This window comes from Drosophila navojoa, chromosome 5 (assembly GCF_054131105.1).
Source record: "Drosophila navojoa isolate 15081-1374.11 chromosome 5, UAZ_NAV_1.0, whole genome shotgun sequence".
NCBI classification, from domain to species: domain Eukaryota; kingdom Metazoa; phylum Arthropoda; class Insecta; order Diptera; family Drosophilidae; genus Drosophila; species Drosophila navojoa.
Window position 1 is genome coordinate 14,045,070 of NC_142893.1, and position 16,396 is coordinate 14,061,465.

Below are 16,396 nucleotides of genomic sequence, written 5' to 3' on the forward strand. Positions count from 1 at the left end.
GCTAAAATTCAATTTTCCTTTGATTTATGCATTTTGTGTGCTCGCATTTGCACGGCAGCCCCGAGCCAGCCACAAAACTTCACAAGCCATCCGCATTTCAACTTAAATTCTGAAATTCTATCAAACTGAAACTTGACAACATCTCCAGCTGCAATTGCACTTACGGCTGCAGCTACCAATGGCCCACACGTATAACTCGCTTTGCTTTGCATTTATTTCAGCATTGAGACAGCTCGTGGAGGGAGCTTTGCTTACTTCGAATTTCCACTGTATTGTATTTCCATAGTATTCTCTGGAATGTTTGTGCTCAGGAATATAGGCAACTGCAGCTGGATATTAATTAATTAACAATCTGGCTTGGTTTCTGGCGCAGATTAGTATTTGCACCATCCTCTTGAGTTTGCTATGCATTCACACAGCTATAGACTAAGCTCCAATTGTGAAGAGGAGCATCATATTGAGAGTAGTAAGTAGCCTTATCACGATTCAATTTTCCACTTTCATTGCGTCTACGAAACTTGGAGAGACAGATAAATATTTCGTTGAGGCAAGAATCCTTTTCTATTTCAAAATTCTTTCTTCTCTATTTTGCTCTTTAAAAATGTTACAAAATTTGGTATTACATGAAAATGTCAACTGTATTTAATTTTCTGACACATTTCTGCCCGCAATTAGGCTAAGTATATGCGCGACGCAGCTGCGTCCCCGAGCAGCAAGTGTGACATCCTACGGGAATGTTGCCGTGCAGACGCGCCCATTTGTGTGCTGGCTATAAAAGCGCAGCTCGCAATGCCGCGCCGCTTAGTTGAGGCAACGCAGTGCATGGACGCGCTATGGCCACAATGGAGGAACAAGAGGAGAAGCCCAGCTGCCTGCTGCCGGGCCCAGAGCTGTTGGCCTTGCCGAACTTCGACTATCCGCGTGCCAGCATCACCTCGGCGGCGTTAAGTGATGTGCCCAGTGATGTGATTATCAAATCCCGGATCAGATACGGCAGTCGTCTGTCCGCCTGCAAGGGAATGCTGCTGGAGTACTCGAAGAGCACCACCATCCACGGCATTCGCTACATATTCGAGCTGCATCGCCCCATCTACGAGAAGTGTGTGCGTACATCCCCGAGCGTTGTCCAGTTTCCCTCTGAGAGTGCGTCTGTCTCTGTGTTTCCTTTAGATTATACTGGCTGGTGCTGACCTGTACTTCGATGTACTTCGCGGCGTCGCTCATTTGGGCCACCTACCTGAAGTGGCAGGACTCGCCGGTGATCCTGGGCTTCGACGAGACGCTGGTGCCAGTGCACAAGATACCGTTCCCCACAATTACCATATGCCCGGAGATTAAAATGGAGCGCAACGTTTTCGATTATGCGAACATCTCACAAAAGATCTGGCAGGAGTTCAAGGAGGGCAATGAATTTTCCAGTGTAGAAGAAGAAGAGTTGAGTATTGAATAAGCAGCAAGTAAGCTAGTCTCAAAGCTGAATTTGTTCCTTGTCTATCTATTCATAGTTTGGAGCGTATGGCAGCCACCATGCACATTTGTGACTCGGATGTTGTTGCAAGGTTTGCGCCGATTCTGTCAAAGCTGCATAGCCAGCAAACGGAAAATGTGACGGAGACATTGGTGGATCTGAGCATCTCGAAGAATGAGACGGGTCCGTTTTGTCGCTGGAATGGCCGGTTCTACTTTTGCAACAAGGTCTTTGACTTTGTGGCCACGGACGAGGGCATTTGCTATCAGTTCAATGGACTGCGACCCAAGGATATTTATCGCGATGAGCGTTTCATCAGCTATGTGGATCCGGACGTAGTTGACTTTCAGAACTACTTTGACACGCAATTGCCTAGACTAAACGAAATTCGAGGCAACTGGTCGCTGTCGACGGGCTATGTGGATCAGGGCCAGAACTCATATCCACAGCGCACTGTGGCCTCATCGGTTTCGAAAGGGTTCTTTGCCTTCTTACAGGGACTAGAGCACAATTACGACTACGATTGCCGTAGCTTTAAGCAAGGCTACAAGGTGCGTTACTGTGTTGTTGGTGTTGTGTTCCTGCGCATTCGCTTATTGTTAATTTGTCTTTCCAGGTATTTCTCAACTCTCCAGAGAGTGTGCCGGTGACATCCAACAATTATATTCTGGTGCCCCACGGCCATGAAGTCATGGTTAGCGTGTTGCCCAGCTATGTCGTGTCCACGAATAATTTACAGGAAATTACAGCTGAAAAGTGAGAATATCAAAGACACCTTATATGCACGCATGCACATATGTATATACATATACATATATATAAATATACACATACATATTAGAAGTAATGCAGAGCCATTTAATCTATTTGGGATATCCCTCGAGAATTGTTTCTTTAAAGCTCATCTAACATTATCTACACACTCATAATATGTAAACACTTGACATATTTAATAATAATATTTAAATCTTGTATGTTCTCTTTACAATATCTTTAATATTTAACAGGCGTCAGTGCTTCTTCGACGATGAACGCCATCTCCGGTTCTTCCGCAGCTATTCGCAGAGCAATTGCCAGACCGAGTGCCTGGCCAACTTTACCATGGCAAAGTGTGGCTGTGTCAAGTTTTGGATGCCCAGTGCGTGAGCGTACATCCAGCCTGGCTAGATCATTGTTTCTACTTCAGCATCTTCTCCTTGCAGAGCCCTTGGATGTTCCGGTTTGCGGACTAGAGAAGATCGCCTGCTACACTAAGGCACAGGACGAGCTCTATGCCCTATTGCAGAATCAGACCGTACATCAGAGCGTCGATCCCAATACCAAGGTCATGTGCAACTGCATGCCCGCATGCACCTCCCTGGAATATAACTTTGAGATATCGCGTGCCTTCTATAATCTGGAAAAAACATTAGCAGCATTTCGTGAAGTCTACGAGCACAGTGAGTAAGTAACTATGCCATGGGGCTTTTAAAATATCGTATCGATGATATTTTAAGTTAGGAAAAAATATCAATATGATAGATATTTGATGATATATTAAAAATATCGATATATCAATATTTTTCGATAATTGTTTCTTTTTATTTACTTTTTCCCACAACAAATTTATAATTTGTCAAAGTGTGGTAAAAAAAATATTCCGATATATATATAATATTACATACAAAATATCGATATATTGATATTTTGATATATTTTTAGCAAGTCTAATCAAAAATATTCATATTTACTATTATATTGCTGCAGTGCGATTGGCTCGCGTCTGACCGTCTACTTCAAGGAGCATCAGTTCACGGCCATAAAGCGAACCGTTCTCTTTGGCGTCTCCACGTTGATATCCAATTGTGGCGGTATCTTCGGCTTGTTTATGGGCATCTCCAGCCTCAGTTTCATCGAGCTCGTCTACTTCTTCTCGATGCGCATATGCGGTAGCTGCAGTCAGCGACGCAAACGCAAGGCCATAATATTACCGAAGGAACAGGATGAAGTTCCCATTGATCCATGATGATGAGGATGATGATAGCGATGAGAATATCTGCGTGTTTGTTTATCATTAACCATATCGAATCTTAGCCAATCTTATGAAATCAGCTAAAATGAACTATATGAATTTTAAATTTTGTCTTCTCTATTATATATCGCCTTTTACTAAAACAAGAAAACAATTATTAATTCAATTAATTTTCATATATTCCTAATTTTATTATATTCCTATTATTTTTACCTTCATATATGTTTCACTTGAATCAGCGAATATTTGCTTGCAGGAATCCCTTTGAGCATGCTCTTGCTATTATTGCAGCGCTTATCCATACACATATAAGATATCTTACAGCTGAAAATCGATATGTTGGCTGGGAGAACTAGCTGTGGGCGGACAGAGATTGCTTCGTCCTGCCTTGTGGTGGAAGTGAATTCAGCTTTGAGTATGTGGCAAATGCTAAACAGTGCGGGAGGGGAGGGAGGTGGGTATTCAGAATTCAGCGTTTGTTTATTTTTAGTTATTCTTTACATTTTATTAAATTCCTGCAACAATGTGGAAATAGCAAATAGTTGACAGGCTTTGAGCAGAAATAATGCAATTCTGTGGCTAAGCAAATGAAATTCACATTGTTGCGATGCAAATTTAATGAAATAATGACGACAGCGACTCTGACAACATAAACAAAGAGTAAACCCAGTAACCGTAACCGAGCTCTCGACCAGAGAGAAAAAGCCCCAAAAACCAGAGTACCAGGGCTCCAAAATTAAAGTCCCGCTAATGAGCAGGGACAAAGCCGAAAGAGTGCGGAGTTGCGGCAAGGGCAACAGCGCGGGGCTGGGGAGGGCAAGCAGCCGCAGGCATTGCCCAAAAGTGATTTTGGTCAAAGTTATAGAGGGGTTTTCCGTTTTCCGCTCTTCCGCTTTTGCCATTTGCCAGCAGCTGCATCCATCCGATATGCGCCCAACACAAAATGAACAGAAAAGTCACGTTCCGGATGGTCAGCATGCAGAGGCCAAAAAGTCCGGCTACAAATGAAGCCGCATTCACCCACACACACACACGAACACACACACACATACTTGCAGTTAAGTGTGCGCATTTGTGTGTAAATTAAACACTCAAGCGTTGCCCAGAGCATGCGAAATATTATAAACTCTCATCCTATGAAGCATATGAGAGAAAATAAAATAAAATAAAATACAAATGATATCATTCACATTTAATCATTGCGTCAATCTGTGTGACAAGTGCACAAGAGCTGCTGCAATTGCTCAGCTTTCAATCAGTTTCAGTCGAATTTTTGAGGGACGTGATATAAAAATCTATGTAAATACTTTAAATTATAATGTTATATAGGAAAATAATAAAGAAATTTGAATAGCATTATCATATTTTTCTGATAAGATACTTTCAATTAAATAATAATATTAATTATTATAATTATATAATAATAGTGGGGTCAACAGTTATTAAATTATAACAAAATTATATCTCCATTTATTTTGTTTAAGCTCAAAATATATATAAAATTTATTTAATTACGATCTATGAACGTATTTACTTATTTATTATTATTATTTATTTGTATGTATATAATGATCCGCTAAAGCCTAAAGCTTAAAATGGTATTATCTATTGATGGTAAAGTGAGTGATTATTATCGAATATATCGATTGGGAATACAAGAGTGGTGCCAGATCGCCACAATATTAATTAATTTAAACAAGAATTAGCTATAGCTACATACATATGTATGTATTTATTATACACTCTTATACAATACATTTACAATTTGAAAGAGCATACATAGCTTGTCACATATACATACATACATATGTAGGTCTGAGTGTAAAAACCAGTAACTGCAGAAATTTGTTGCTCTGCCTTACTTAACTTTCTGCTTTAGTGTACGGTGTGTCAGCTCGTCGACGGACATGAAGCCGGTGTCGCCCAGACAACGGAGCGTGACATAGCCCGAGGGCCAGACGGTCAGCCAGGTGATGGAGCCATGGTTCAGAGTGAAGCGTGTCCAGGCCTCCGGTGAGAACTGCAGGGCGCGACAGACCAAATAGCGTATGACATTCGCATGGCCAACGATCAGCAGGTAGGAGTCCTGCTTCTGCTCTGGTGAGGCGCGAAAGAAGTAGCGGCGAAAGGCCGCCTCGATGCGTGGCCCATCGCGGCGAAAGGCGCGCTCCACGCTGGCAGCGCTGCGATTCAGGGGCGGATCCCCTGGGCAGGGCGTGCCCTCGGGCAGCAGCTCGCAGCGCTTCATCTTGAGCGGATCGAAGTTAATCTGCTTCAGTATGATCATGGCCGTCTCCTGGGCGCGCGACATGGTCGACGCCACCACATGATCCCACTTCACGCCCATCTCGTGCAGCCGTTGGCCCGTGCGATGCGCCTGCAGTCGCCCCAGTTCGGTCAGGCGTCCGCCTTCCGGTGTGGAATTATACTCGCCGTGCCGCACCAGCACAATGTGTCGCAGGGCAACCGCCTCCGGCTCCTGCGCGTGCTCAGTGCTCGACTCGTTCGAGAGCTTCTGCTGCACGAGCTGGCGCTGATCCCAGTCGTGACACCAGCCACCTCTGCCCACCAACTGCTGTTTCTCGTGGTGGGCTTCCCGCGTCTCGTTGCGCTCGAACAGCTTGAGGCTAACGTAAGTGGCCAAGGAGCCGCCGCCGACTGCGCCCAGGGAGCGCCAAATGTTCTGGAATTTCATGGCCTCAAAAAAACAATTGCTCAAAATCCAGATTGACGTTTAAGTCTAGCGAGACGTACTGCTCAGTCAACTAGGCCGTTCACAATGATTGAATGTGGGCTTTGTTAGGATAAGTTGAGTATGGGAGTAATAGTTATAGTTATAGTAAATTATTGAAGATTTAATATATGTATGTATTTAAAAAAAAATATTTTGACTTCCTTTTCGCTTTTAAGTTCCAATACGAGAAATTTACAATTTATATCGATAGCTATGAATATGTGAGATGTTGTTCAAGTTATCGATAATGAAATATTTAGTAAAATTTGCCGTTTGATAAGAAATCCTTTAACAATTGAGAAACCTGTGCAACAGCTGCTAAAACACATTATAAAATTATTAAATGTTAATTCATTACGACTTCAATTTTGACATACAAACTATCGATAAAATTTAACTGTGCTGCATCACTAACCAGAGAGCACTTGTACTATGTGTTCTCCGGTTAGTGTGGTTAAACTAAATATTTACTTGACTTATTTATTTATTTACTTCTTACATTTCAAATTGAATATTTGATTTACCCATCTGCATTTCGTGTAGTCGTCAATCGATTGCACAATAATTGCATCGATGCCATCTAGAAATTCTTGAGGACTTTGGCATTTCTTGGATAATTCTCAACTTTATGCAGATGCGGCGGTGCTGACAGCCCGCCCACGTGCCCACAGTTGATTAGCATGCGAAGGAAAGTGGGCTGTATGAAATTGTTGCTGAGAGACTTTGGTTTGCCTTGCCAACGCGATGGCAAAGTTATTTTACCCCTGGCCAAATACTTATGAACAACTCTGGAGCGGCAAACTTTGAGCCTAGCACAATCAGCAATGCGAATCTGAATAAGTTCTCAAAAGGTAGCGCCAGGAAAACCTTATGCAGAGTGAGCTCGGCTATCGAATGCTCTACTCTGAGTATATAAATTGGTTCAACTTTTAAATAAAATATTCAAATAATTAAATTGAAATAAATATAAAATAAATTTAATGTTTTTTAAATTTTTAATGTTTTTTTTTATAGTAGTTTTCATTATAAGTTTTATTTTTATATGCAGTTTATATTTATGACTTTTAATTAATTTTTTCATATATTTTCTTATATATTTTATATTATTTAAAAATAATTTTTAGAAGAGGAGTTTTCAAGTTAATTGTAAACTAAACTCTTTATTTCATATCATTAAATCTATCTGTCTTTCTTGACTACTCTCTGCACAAACAAAAGATAGATAGATAGAGGGGGAGAGCGATAGAGAGAGAGAGAGAGATAGATATCCATATAGATAGCAGTCTAAATTTAGTCAATGTACCGCCACAGGGCATAAAAAGTCAAAAGGATTTGCGCTGGTTAAAATACTTTTACCAAGTTTCTGGTTCATTTAATTTCGCCGCCCAGCAGCAGCAGTGGGCCGGGAACTGTACTCGAAATACAGACATATCCACAAGTGGCTGGCCGTGAAGGGATTCGGGTTATTTTGCGCTCAGTTGGCTGTCAGCTTAGCTCCTAATGAAGTTCCAGGAACTTTGACATCGTGTCCCCCCGGCTCGAATCTGGTTGCGGCATGAAAATTAAATTAAATGAAAGATCTGACAGCGGCTGAACGGGATTGAATTGCAAAAACTGATGCAGCCAAAGACGAGCTCATAGATGCCCATAAAACTCTCATCAATGGCTGAAGGTCCCTTCGACAGCTCCTCCAGCTTATGTGCACTTTTGTAAGCTGCTTTCATTCACGTCCAAAAGCCGCATTCACACTTGCAGCAGTCAAAGCCACAGTCACATTCACAGTCACAGTCACAGTCACATTCACCTTCACTCGACAGCTACTTTCTCCGTTCACTTTTCGTCGGGTTGTTAAAGTAAGCCACTTGAGGTAGCCATAAAACAGATCTCACATTGTTCGCCTTTTGTGTGACCCAGAAACATAAATCTTATAAGATGCACACTGAATGGTGTGCAAGGTGTGCGCCTGTGTGTGTGTGTATGTGTGTGTGTGTGTGTGTCAGGCAAGTCAATTTAAAGTTGTAATTCAAGTTGAGAACTCGTTAAGCTGCGGCCTAGGCATAGAAATCTTAGTTGAATCGCAAATTGCATTTGCCCTTGCTGAAGCTCAACGAACTAAACCAAAGTCTGACATTTATGGAATCATTTAAATAACTAGCTAAAGTCCACACACTCTCCACACACAGTTCACACACAATTAGCTCTTCAATGTTGATTTATATAATAACAACAACAACAACTTATTGAATCAAGTCTAGGCTCACATTATCATAAATTACATAAGTATTTGCATTGTTTGGCTTGACAAATGCCGCATTTGGTTATGTCCTGCGGTCGACAGGGCTGCCCGAAGAGTTAAAGCGCTGTCTGTGTTTGTGTGTGTGTGTGTGTGGCTTAGGGAAAAGGCAATGAAAAGTTAAACAATGTTCGTGGTGCTGTTTTCCTTTTCCGCAATAATTTCTCGAATTTGCCGCCAAAAGAGCTTGGGGCGCTGGTGTCCTTGACACAGTTCCAGGACACTGATGCCTGACTAACACGCCCACGCCCACAAGCACGGCCACTTGGCCCCGAATGGGCACGAGCCGTAGCATAAAAGAGCAAAAACTTTTGATTCTGCCAGCAGATAATTTCAGCGAGCGAACCGCAGCTGGCAAGAGTTGGGGCCGCCGCAGTGGGGGCGTGGCTGGTTGCTAGTTAAAGTAATGCAACGTGGGCAGATAAAGTGCAAAGGCAAATGAATGCAAAACGCGACAAGGCAAATAAGGAAATCAAAATGGCAAAGCGAAATAAGAGGCAAGCGAAAATTGAACATCCTGCTGCCGGAAGAAGGGCGCAGCAGTAGCAGCAGCAGCAGCAGCAGCAGCAGCAGCGCAGTTGCCGCAAAGTGCGTCATAATTATGGGCGGCCACGATAAGCGAATGCCAACAAGACGCACAGCTTGTTAAGGACTATAAATTCCTCCTCCTGCTAGGTGGCTGGCACAATTGATGCCAAGGACTGCATGCGCTGGCACAGGGTGCGCGCCCGTCTGACCAGCGGCATCTGACTGCGCCTTGACTCGCCTCCAATGGGGGCACCCTGTTTAGGGAGCCAGCCGCTCCTGTGCCACTTTGCGCAATGAGAAATTTCCGTTTGTCCGACTATGTTTTCATTTTTCCCCACTCCTTTTCGCTTTTTGTGCAGCTCGTCTTTTTATTTGTCGCTTGAGAGATGACATTTTTGCAAATTGCCATCATAATAATAATCAAATTCGTGTAAATTTGCGCAAATTCAAGAGGGAAATGGTGCCATGCCTCTCCCCTCCGACCAGTCATGCACAGCCCAGTCCATCTGCTCCTTCTCCTTCTCCTGCCCTCCTCCTGCTCGGGCTGGCATTCTGCTTATCCATCCAGTCGGACACTCAGAGCTGCATTTCGAGTTAATAGCTTTTTCGTTTTAGTTTAAGTTGATGAAATTGAAAACATAAACTACAACATGCTGCTCAACATTTGCATGCTCTTCAGCCAGAGCAAGCGAGATTATATAAATGAAAAAAAAAGACAGAAAATCGAAATAAAGATAAACTGGTTTTCATTTTATTATTTTTTTATTTTTGGCAATGCCAAAAATGCATTTGCGGTCAGATATAAATTTTTCGCTGCGGCTAAGCTCTTTTGGAAACACAAAAAAAAAAAATAAATAAAGAAAATAATGGAAATAAAATTGGAACACGCAAAGGTTTGCACGCTACCCATTTAAATATTATATAAAGTCAAAACCGGGGAAAAAAAGATAAAAAACTGAGATGAATAATTTTGAAGTTGAGTAATAATTCGCAAAGACTCCGAATTTAGTAGAGCTTAGCGTATTTAGTCGGAAATTAAATATTTTGACAATTTTAAATGGGTGTAAAAAATATAAAATAAAATAAAAATATGTATAAAATAAAAGTTGCATTTAAATGGAAGTAGAGGATAAACAAAAATATTTAAGTTTTCTGAGATTTGAATTTAAAATATTAGACTATTAATTGATGGCAAAAGCATTAGTAAATTTTATATTTTATTATTTTTCTGAATTTATTTTAAATAGCATTATATATGGAATATCATTTGTACCACGAATCGGACTTCTCCATCTTGCCAACGCATAGGCTTTCCTGTATCAACTTTTCCAATGTGCGTCGAATCGCCATGGCAGCCCCGAGCGAGCTCACATTTGAGTTAAAGTTCTTAATTATATTCAAAAATAAAATAAATTAAATATAATAAATTAATGAATAAGCCAAAAGCTTTAAATCATGGCTTACTAAAGCTGCTGCTGGTATATAGCTAAGTGAAATAAGTTCAGTCCCGATTGGTCAATATATGCTGATACAAATATGTCCAAGTCGTATTTTTTCATTATCTGTTTGCTCTACACATTTTCATTAGGGTCTACCCATATCAATTTTGTTTCCTTTACAGGGCATTCTCAAGCCTCTATTGTCTTGCATAAAACCCATTTGGATGCTTGACTCTTGTTGCCCAAGTTTTTAGGCTAACGAGTTGATAAGCTGTCTCAGCTCAGGCTTAAAACATGTTCCGTGTGTTTGACAAGTGGATCAATAGCCGTATTTCATGCTGGACATTTTTGGAGTGAATCCGGATGTTGGCTAAGAACCTGAAGCAGCAGCCGCAGAGCAGAGCAGAGCCGAAATCTATCTATCTATTTTTGGAGTGAGTCCGGATGTTGGCCAAGAACCTGAAGCAGCAGCAGCAGCAGCAGCAGCAGCCGCAGAGCAGAGCAGAGCCGAAATCTATCTAGCTAGGTATAATAAATGGCTGGCAGCATATATCAGAAGGCGACACAATTAGAAATAGAAACTGCTTGCAGCTGCACAAAATTTGCAGAGCATGCTGCTCGAACGGACGAACAGTTTAAAATATACAACGGGACTATGCACATACACGCACACGCATACATATACATTGGCACTTATAGGGCACACATGGCACACTTAATAGCTCATACGACATGTTGGCCCTTTGTTGACTGGCCTCGTTTGTTTACGGTTTAGTGGATTAATGCTAGAGAAAAACTTGGAACAGCAGCGGCAGTAGCAGGGGGAGGTGGAGGAGTAGCAGCAGCGGCAGCAGCAGCAGCAGCAGTAGCAGCAGCAGGAGAAGGTAAAGGAGTAGCAGCAGCGGCAGCAGCAGGAGTAGCAGCAGCAGCAGGAGCAGCAGCAGCAGCAGCAGCAACAGCAGCAGCAGGAGTAGCAGGAGTCGCAGCAGCAATAACAGCATCCAAAGCTGTTCAGTTTGTTATTTCTTTTGAAGTTAAACAAATCTGCATAAGGTAGAGCCAAAAAGCCGTTACAATTTATGTGCATAAATGTGGAGCAGCCTGCAGGCGAGAGAAAGACACAAAGAGAGAGAGAGAGAGAGAGAGATAGTCATATTGCCGGCCATTGGCCACAGCAGCGTCTGTTGACTTATTCTGCATGTGTTCTCCATAAATAATTCATTCCTGTTTGCCTTTTGCCCAGGCAGCAAGCTTTGCGCATTGCCATATTATATTTTATTATTGTTTTTATTTGAATTGTTCTTGCACTCTTCTTCTTCTTTTCTCTGCAAGAGAATAACACAAAAAATATATATTTAATACGAATTGTGCTAAGACAATAATGAAATTTTGAGCAAATTCCAATTGCATTATGCTTGCTAACTAATTGCACTTCAGTCGCATCGCATCGCAGCGGCAGTCGAGTCGAGTCGTGTTGCATCGCGTCGAGTTTTGGTTTTTGGCAAAAGTTTCAATTAAAATGCACTCGCTTTGTGCACTGCCCGCACGACTGCAATTATTTTGAAAGCCAGCCAAGTTATACAAATTATCATTTGCCGCAATTACATTTGCCGGCTGCAATCAAAGTTGCAGCAGGCTAACTTTAAATGCAGCAAATATTAATTGAAAATGCATTATGCTGCCCCAAACCCCCAACCACTTCATATTAGACTGCAAATCAAACGCCATGGTTTGTGTCTGTGTTTATCTCTCTGTGTGTGTGTGTGTGTGGTCCATGCTGCAACAATTCGGCAACTGTAAATGCAATAAATTTTGCATGTTTTACAATCATAATTCAAATATTGCGGCGCTTAAATCAAAAATAACAAAAGGGCACCAAAAATTAGGCGTATGCACGTTCAGGGTCGACCCACTGAGCGGTTGGGCGCATTATATGAGCATATATTGACTCTACTTATCGGACGCTTATCGTGTGAATTGTTGAAATTTTCGAATGCCTTCAAATGCATAAAATAGCTCATTAGCTCCATTTTGATTAACTGCTAGCAATGAGCCCCCATTCATTAAAATTGCTTTGGACTAGAAGGGATTTATTATGTTAGTCATCAATGATATAAGGTATGTAATAATATATATTTTATATATTTATTTATTTTATATATTTATTTATATTGTATATATTTTAAAATTTTTTTAAAATATATTTTAAATATCTATTATAATAAAATCTTTTAATTTTGATTATAGCTATAATAATAAAATCTGTTAAATTTTATAAAAATTATATTTATAAATATTTTTTATAATTTTTGGTTATATAAATTTGCAATTGCAATTTTTTTTATTATACAAAGCTATTTTACCACATTTTTTATTTTATGAACATATACATTTAAATTGTAATAATAAATTTTTAAATTGTAATAAAATGCATATAAGACATATGTCAAAAAAATTTTAAAATAAATTTAATACATGTTTTTTTTTTAACGTACACATTAAAAATTTAATATATTAATTAAGGGACATTTAAAAAAAACTTTATATGAATACTAATTTTAGAATATAAATTATTTTCAGGTAATTAATTATTTAAATTTAGTTTAAATTAAATTATTTTTATTTTATTTTTTTAAATTTTAAATATTATGCTTACTTTGCATTTATGTACAAAAATTATTTTTGCATTTATTATCCAAGTCTAAAAATTTCCTAAAATGTGCACGAACTGAGCCCAAAGCCCCTTAAAAGCAAAAAAAGAGCAAAATTGCATGAATTCGTAGCCACATTTATAAGTACGGGCAGTTAAGCAAGCTTTATACATACATATACATATACACATACATATCTAACATGCAGTTAAATTGCAAAAGTTACAGTTACATTTACAGTTACAGTTATAGCTGCAACGGTGCCCAGCAGCATGTCTGTGTGTGGCTTTTATGGCCATTTTATAATCGATTGAAGTACGTTGATTGCAGTCACGAGCTACAGCTACAGAAATCATGTCGGCCATGCCATGTTAGCCAAACAGGAATTTTGATTTGCGAGAGTCTATAAAATTGTTTATGATATAAATGGAGCTGCGAGGGAATTGAAGAGTGAGAATATAAATTGAATGACTCGAAAATAATATCAGTCAGCCTCTGCTTATATCTGTAATAGATAATTACAGTCGATGATTATAGTCTGGCAGATAATTAAACTGTCAATAACATTGAGTTCTTGAGTTCCAAGTTCAAGTTTCATTGTACATTCTACAATATTTATATAATATATTCGCTTCCCAGGAGATTGAATACCAGTCTGAGGAAAGATCTCCGTCAGCAATTAACTGTGATTTTGATTCTGCTTCTCCTGCTGCTTTTCTTAAAGATTGCTGAAAAGGCAACACAATTAGGTTTTAAAGTAATTACAGGCGAAAAAAAAGTTTAGCTGAACTGCAACAATCTCGAATCTTGAATGGGAGCAGGAGGAGGAGACGCAGTAGGACGTAGAGCAGGAGTCGAAGAAGGAGGGGAAGCAGTTGTAGGAGGTAGAGCAGCAGGAGGAGGTGGAGCTAGCCAACGGCGAGGACTGCCTCCTCGGCTTCTTTGTCTGGTTGGCGCTGTTGGCTTGGCAGTTGCTTGGATTTGGGAGCTGTGCAATGTCAGCTACGGCATTTAGCCTTGTCACATTATTTTGGTTATCCAGCGTCTGCTGTGGCTGGCGGCAGCTTCTTTTGCTCATTTTGCTTGGCTTCGCTTTTGGGCTCTGTGTGCCACTAATTGTTGTTGTAATCACGCTGCCCTGGCCTGGCTTGGCTTGCTGGTGGCTTGGCCTGGTGTGGGCTCTGGTGTTGGTTTCGCCATCGTGGCCACAATTCGCCATTCATTCATTCATGGCTATTCGTTGTTACCTCTTGCTCTCTCCCCGTTGCCCAACTGCCCGTCAGTCCGTCTGCATCGTCATCAGCTGCAGCTAGCAGAGGGCATCGGCGCTCTGCATGCAACGGCCTCCAAGCAGTTTAGGAGCCATCAGCATTATCAGCCCACAGTTGCCCTGCTCCTCCAACACCTCTGTATTCTCTCTTTTAAACATTGTGTGTGTGTGTGTGTCTTTGTGTGTGTGTGACACTTTGCACTTTATTTTCATTTCTGTTTCTGTTGCAGTTCCCATGCCCAACTCAACCCAACTCCGTTCAGTTCAGCTCAGTTCAGCTGAGTTCAGATTGGGTTAGTTGAGTTTAGTTTGCAGCCTGTTTTCTGATACTTGGACTTTCGGATGGCTTCCGTCCGTATCACTGCTCTCTGTCCGCCTTTTCCAGTGCACTTTACTACTTTTGCATAGGAAGTTCAATTTCCGTGTGACTTTTTACATATCTCTTATGCTCCTTTTCTTTTTTGTGGGCTACTAACTATTTTAACTAAGTAGCACGTGATTTTAACTTGTGTATCATATGAATATAAGCATGTACAAATGTGCAATTATATATTATTTATTTAATGTCGATGTCTTTAATGTATACCAAAAAATATAGAAAAATAATTTGAGTCTTTAACATATCTCTTCAATAGGCATCTCTTCTATCCCATTTCTTTAATGAGATTTTATTCCTACATATTTAATTCCTATTTAATTATGCAGAAATGTCATATTAGTTGATAAATACCCTAATCCTGTTCGCCTAATCCCATTTGTTCACATCAACCCTATGCATATTTTTTCAATAGTTTACATGACTCTTTCCTATTCTCTTCCTCACACTCTGCATTCGCTGCTCTCTTAATCACCTCTACGCCTCTGTATTTCCAATTATAATTAATTATTACGTATTAGTTGGCCTTTAAATAACTTTTACTGCTCTCTACCCAATGGCAAGCCCATTTCCGCTCCATTAACTATCTCGCTTCATACATATGCTCGACATAGGCATCGTTCTACGTCCTCTGTCCTATTATGATTTCCATATGTCACATTATTAAACATTTGCCCAGCTCCATTCAAAATTCAATGTATGTAGAAGTTGATAGCCTTAATTGCAGCAGGTTTGCTCTGTTTTCTGTTCTCTGTTCTCCGGCTCGTTTGGCCGTGTTCGTTCCACGTTCGCAAATGCATAAAATATGCAAATGAACTTTCCTCAAATTGTGTAAATTTATGTAAACCTTCTTCATCTCGTTCTTTGTGCCAGCGAACGAACAGACAGAGTCTTTTGCTACCATTATGCTCTCAGTAAGTGGCGTTTCATTTCCCAAAGCGTTGCGCTAATTGTTATACGATTGTCCCAAACTGTTATACAAAACGCTGCAACTGCCCGAGGTTCAGCTGAAAGTTTCAGTTGTCGCTGCGACAATGCATGCAACGGAGGGGCAACATTTTGTGGAGGGATTTAGTCGGAAATACGTAAAAAGATATTATTGGCAATTGTTTGAATTTTAAATACATATAAAAAAAAATATAAATATAAAATATGTGATATAAATGAAATATTAATTGTATATTAATTAATTAAATTTAATTTAAAAATATATATATTTTTGTATTGGCAATTGACATTAATATATTTATAAAAATAAATCTAAATAAAATATACAGATTTTTTTTAGTTATACATTTTACTATCATAATTAATTTAGTATTTATTTATTTTTTTTTATATAGAGGTACATTAAAAAATAAATTCAATTTTTATTTATTATCATAATTAATTTATTATTTGTTTTTTTTTTTTTTTTTTTTTTTGTATATAAAAGTACATTGAAAAATAAATTCATATAAATTAAATTAATTCATATAACTAAATTACACTGACAAATAAATTCATAACAAATAAATTCATATAAATTAATATTTATTTTTACAATATTATTATTATAATATATATATTTTTTTTTAAATTTATTCACTATATTTTGTTTCTATAATTATTATTATGTATTTTTAT

At 39.5% G+C, this 16,396-nt stretch overlaps 2 protein-coding genes across 2 annotated transcripts; one reads left to right on the plus strand and one right to left on the minus strand.

Moving 5' to 3' along the window:
- Positions 1-574: 574 nt before the first annotated feature.
- On the plus strand, positions 575-3,535 carry ppk (pickpocket). Its single transcript, XM_018107021.3, has 7 exons — positions 575-1,099; positions 1,171-1,434; positions 1,506-2,019; positions 2,085-2,224; positions 2,476-2,606; positions 2,671-2,911; positions 3,215-3,535. Exons 1-7 carry the CDS (start codon positions 834-836, stop codon positions 3,471-3,473), a joined length of 1,815 nt encoding a protein of 604 aa, XP_017962510.1. The 5' UTR covers positions 575-833; the 3' UTR covers positions 3,474-3,535.
- Positions 3,536-5,297: 1,762 nt separating this feature from the next.
- Pgam5-2 (Phosphoglycerate mutase 5-2) lies at positions 5,298-6,258 on the minus strand. The gene has a single exon (XM_018103443.3). It carries the CDS (start codon positions 6,172-6,174, stop codon positions 5,338-5,340), a length of 837 nt encoding a protein of 278 aa, XP_017958932.1. The 5' UTR covers positions 6,175-6,258; the 3' UTR covers positions 5,298-5,337.
- Between the last annotated feature and the right edge of the window lie 10,138 nt (positions 6,259-16,396).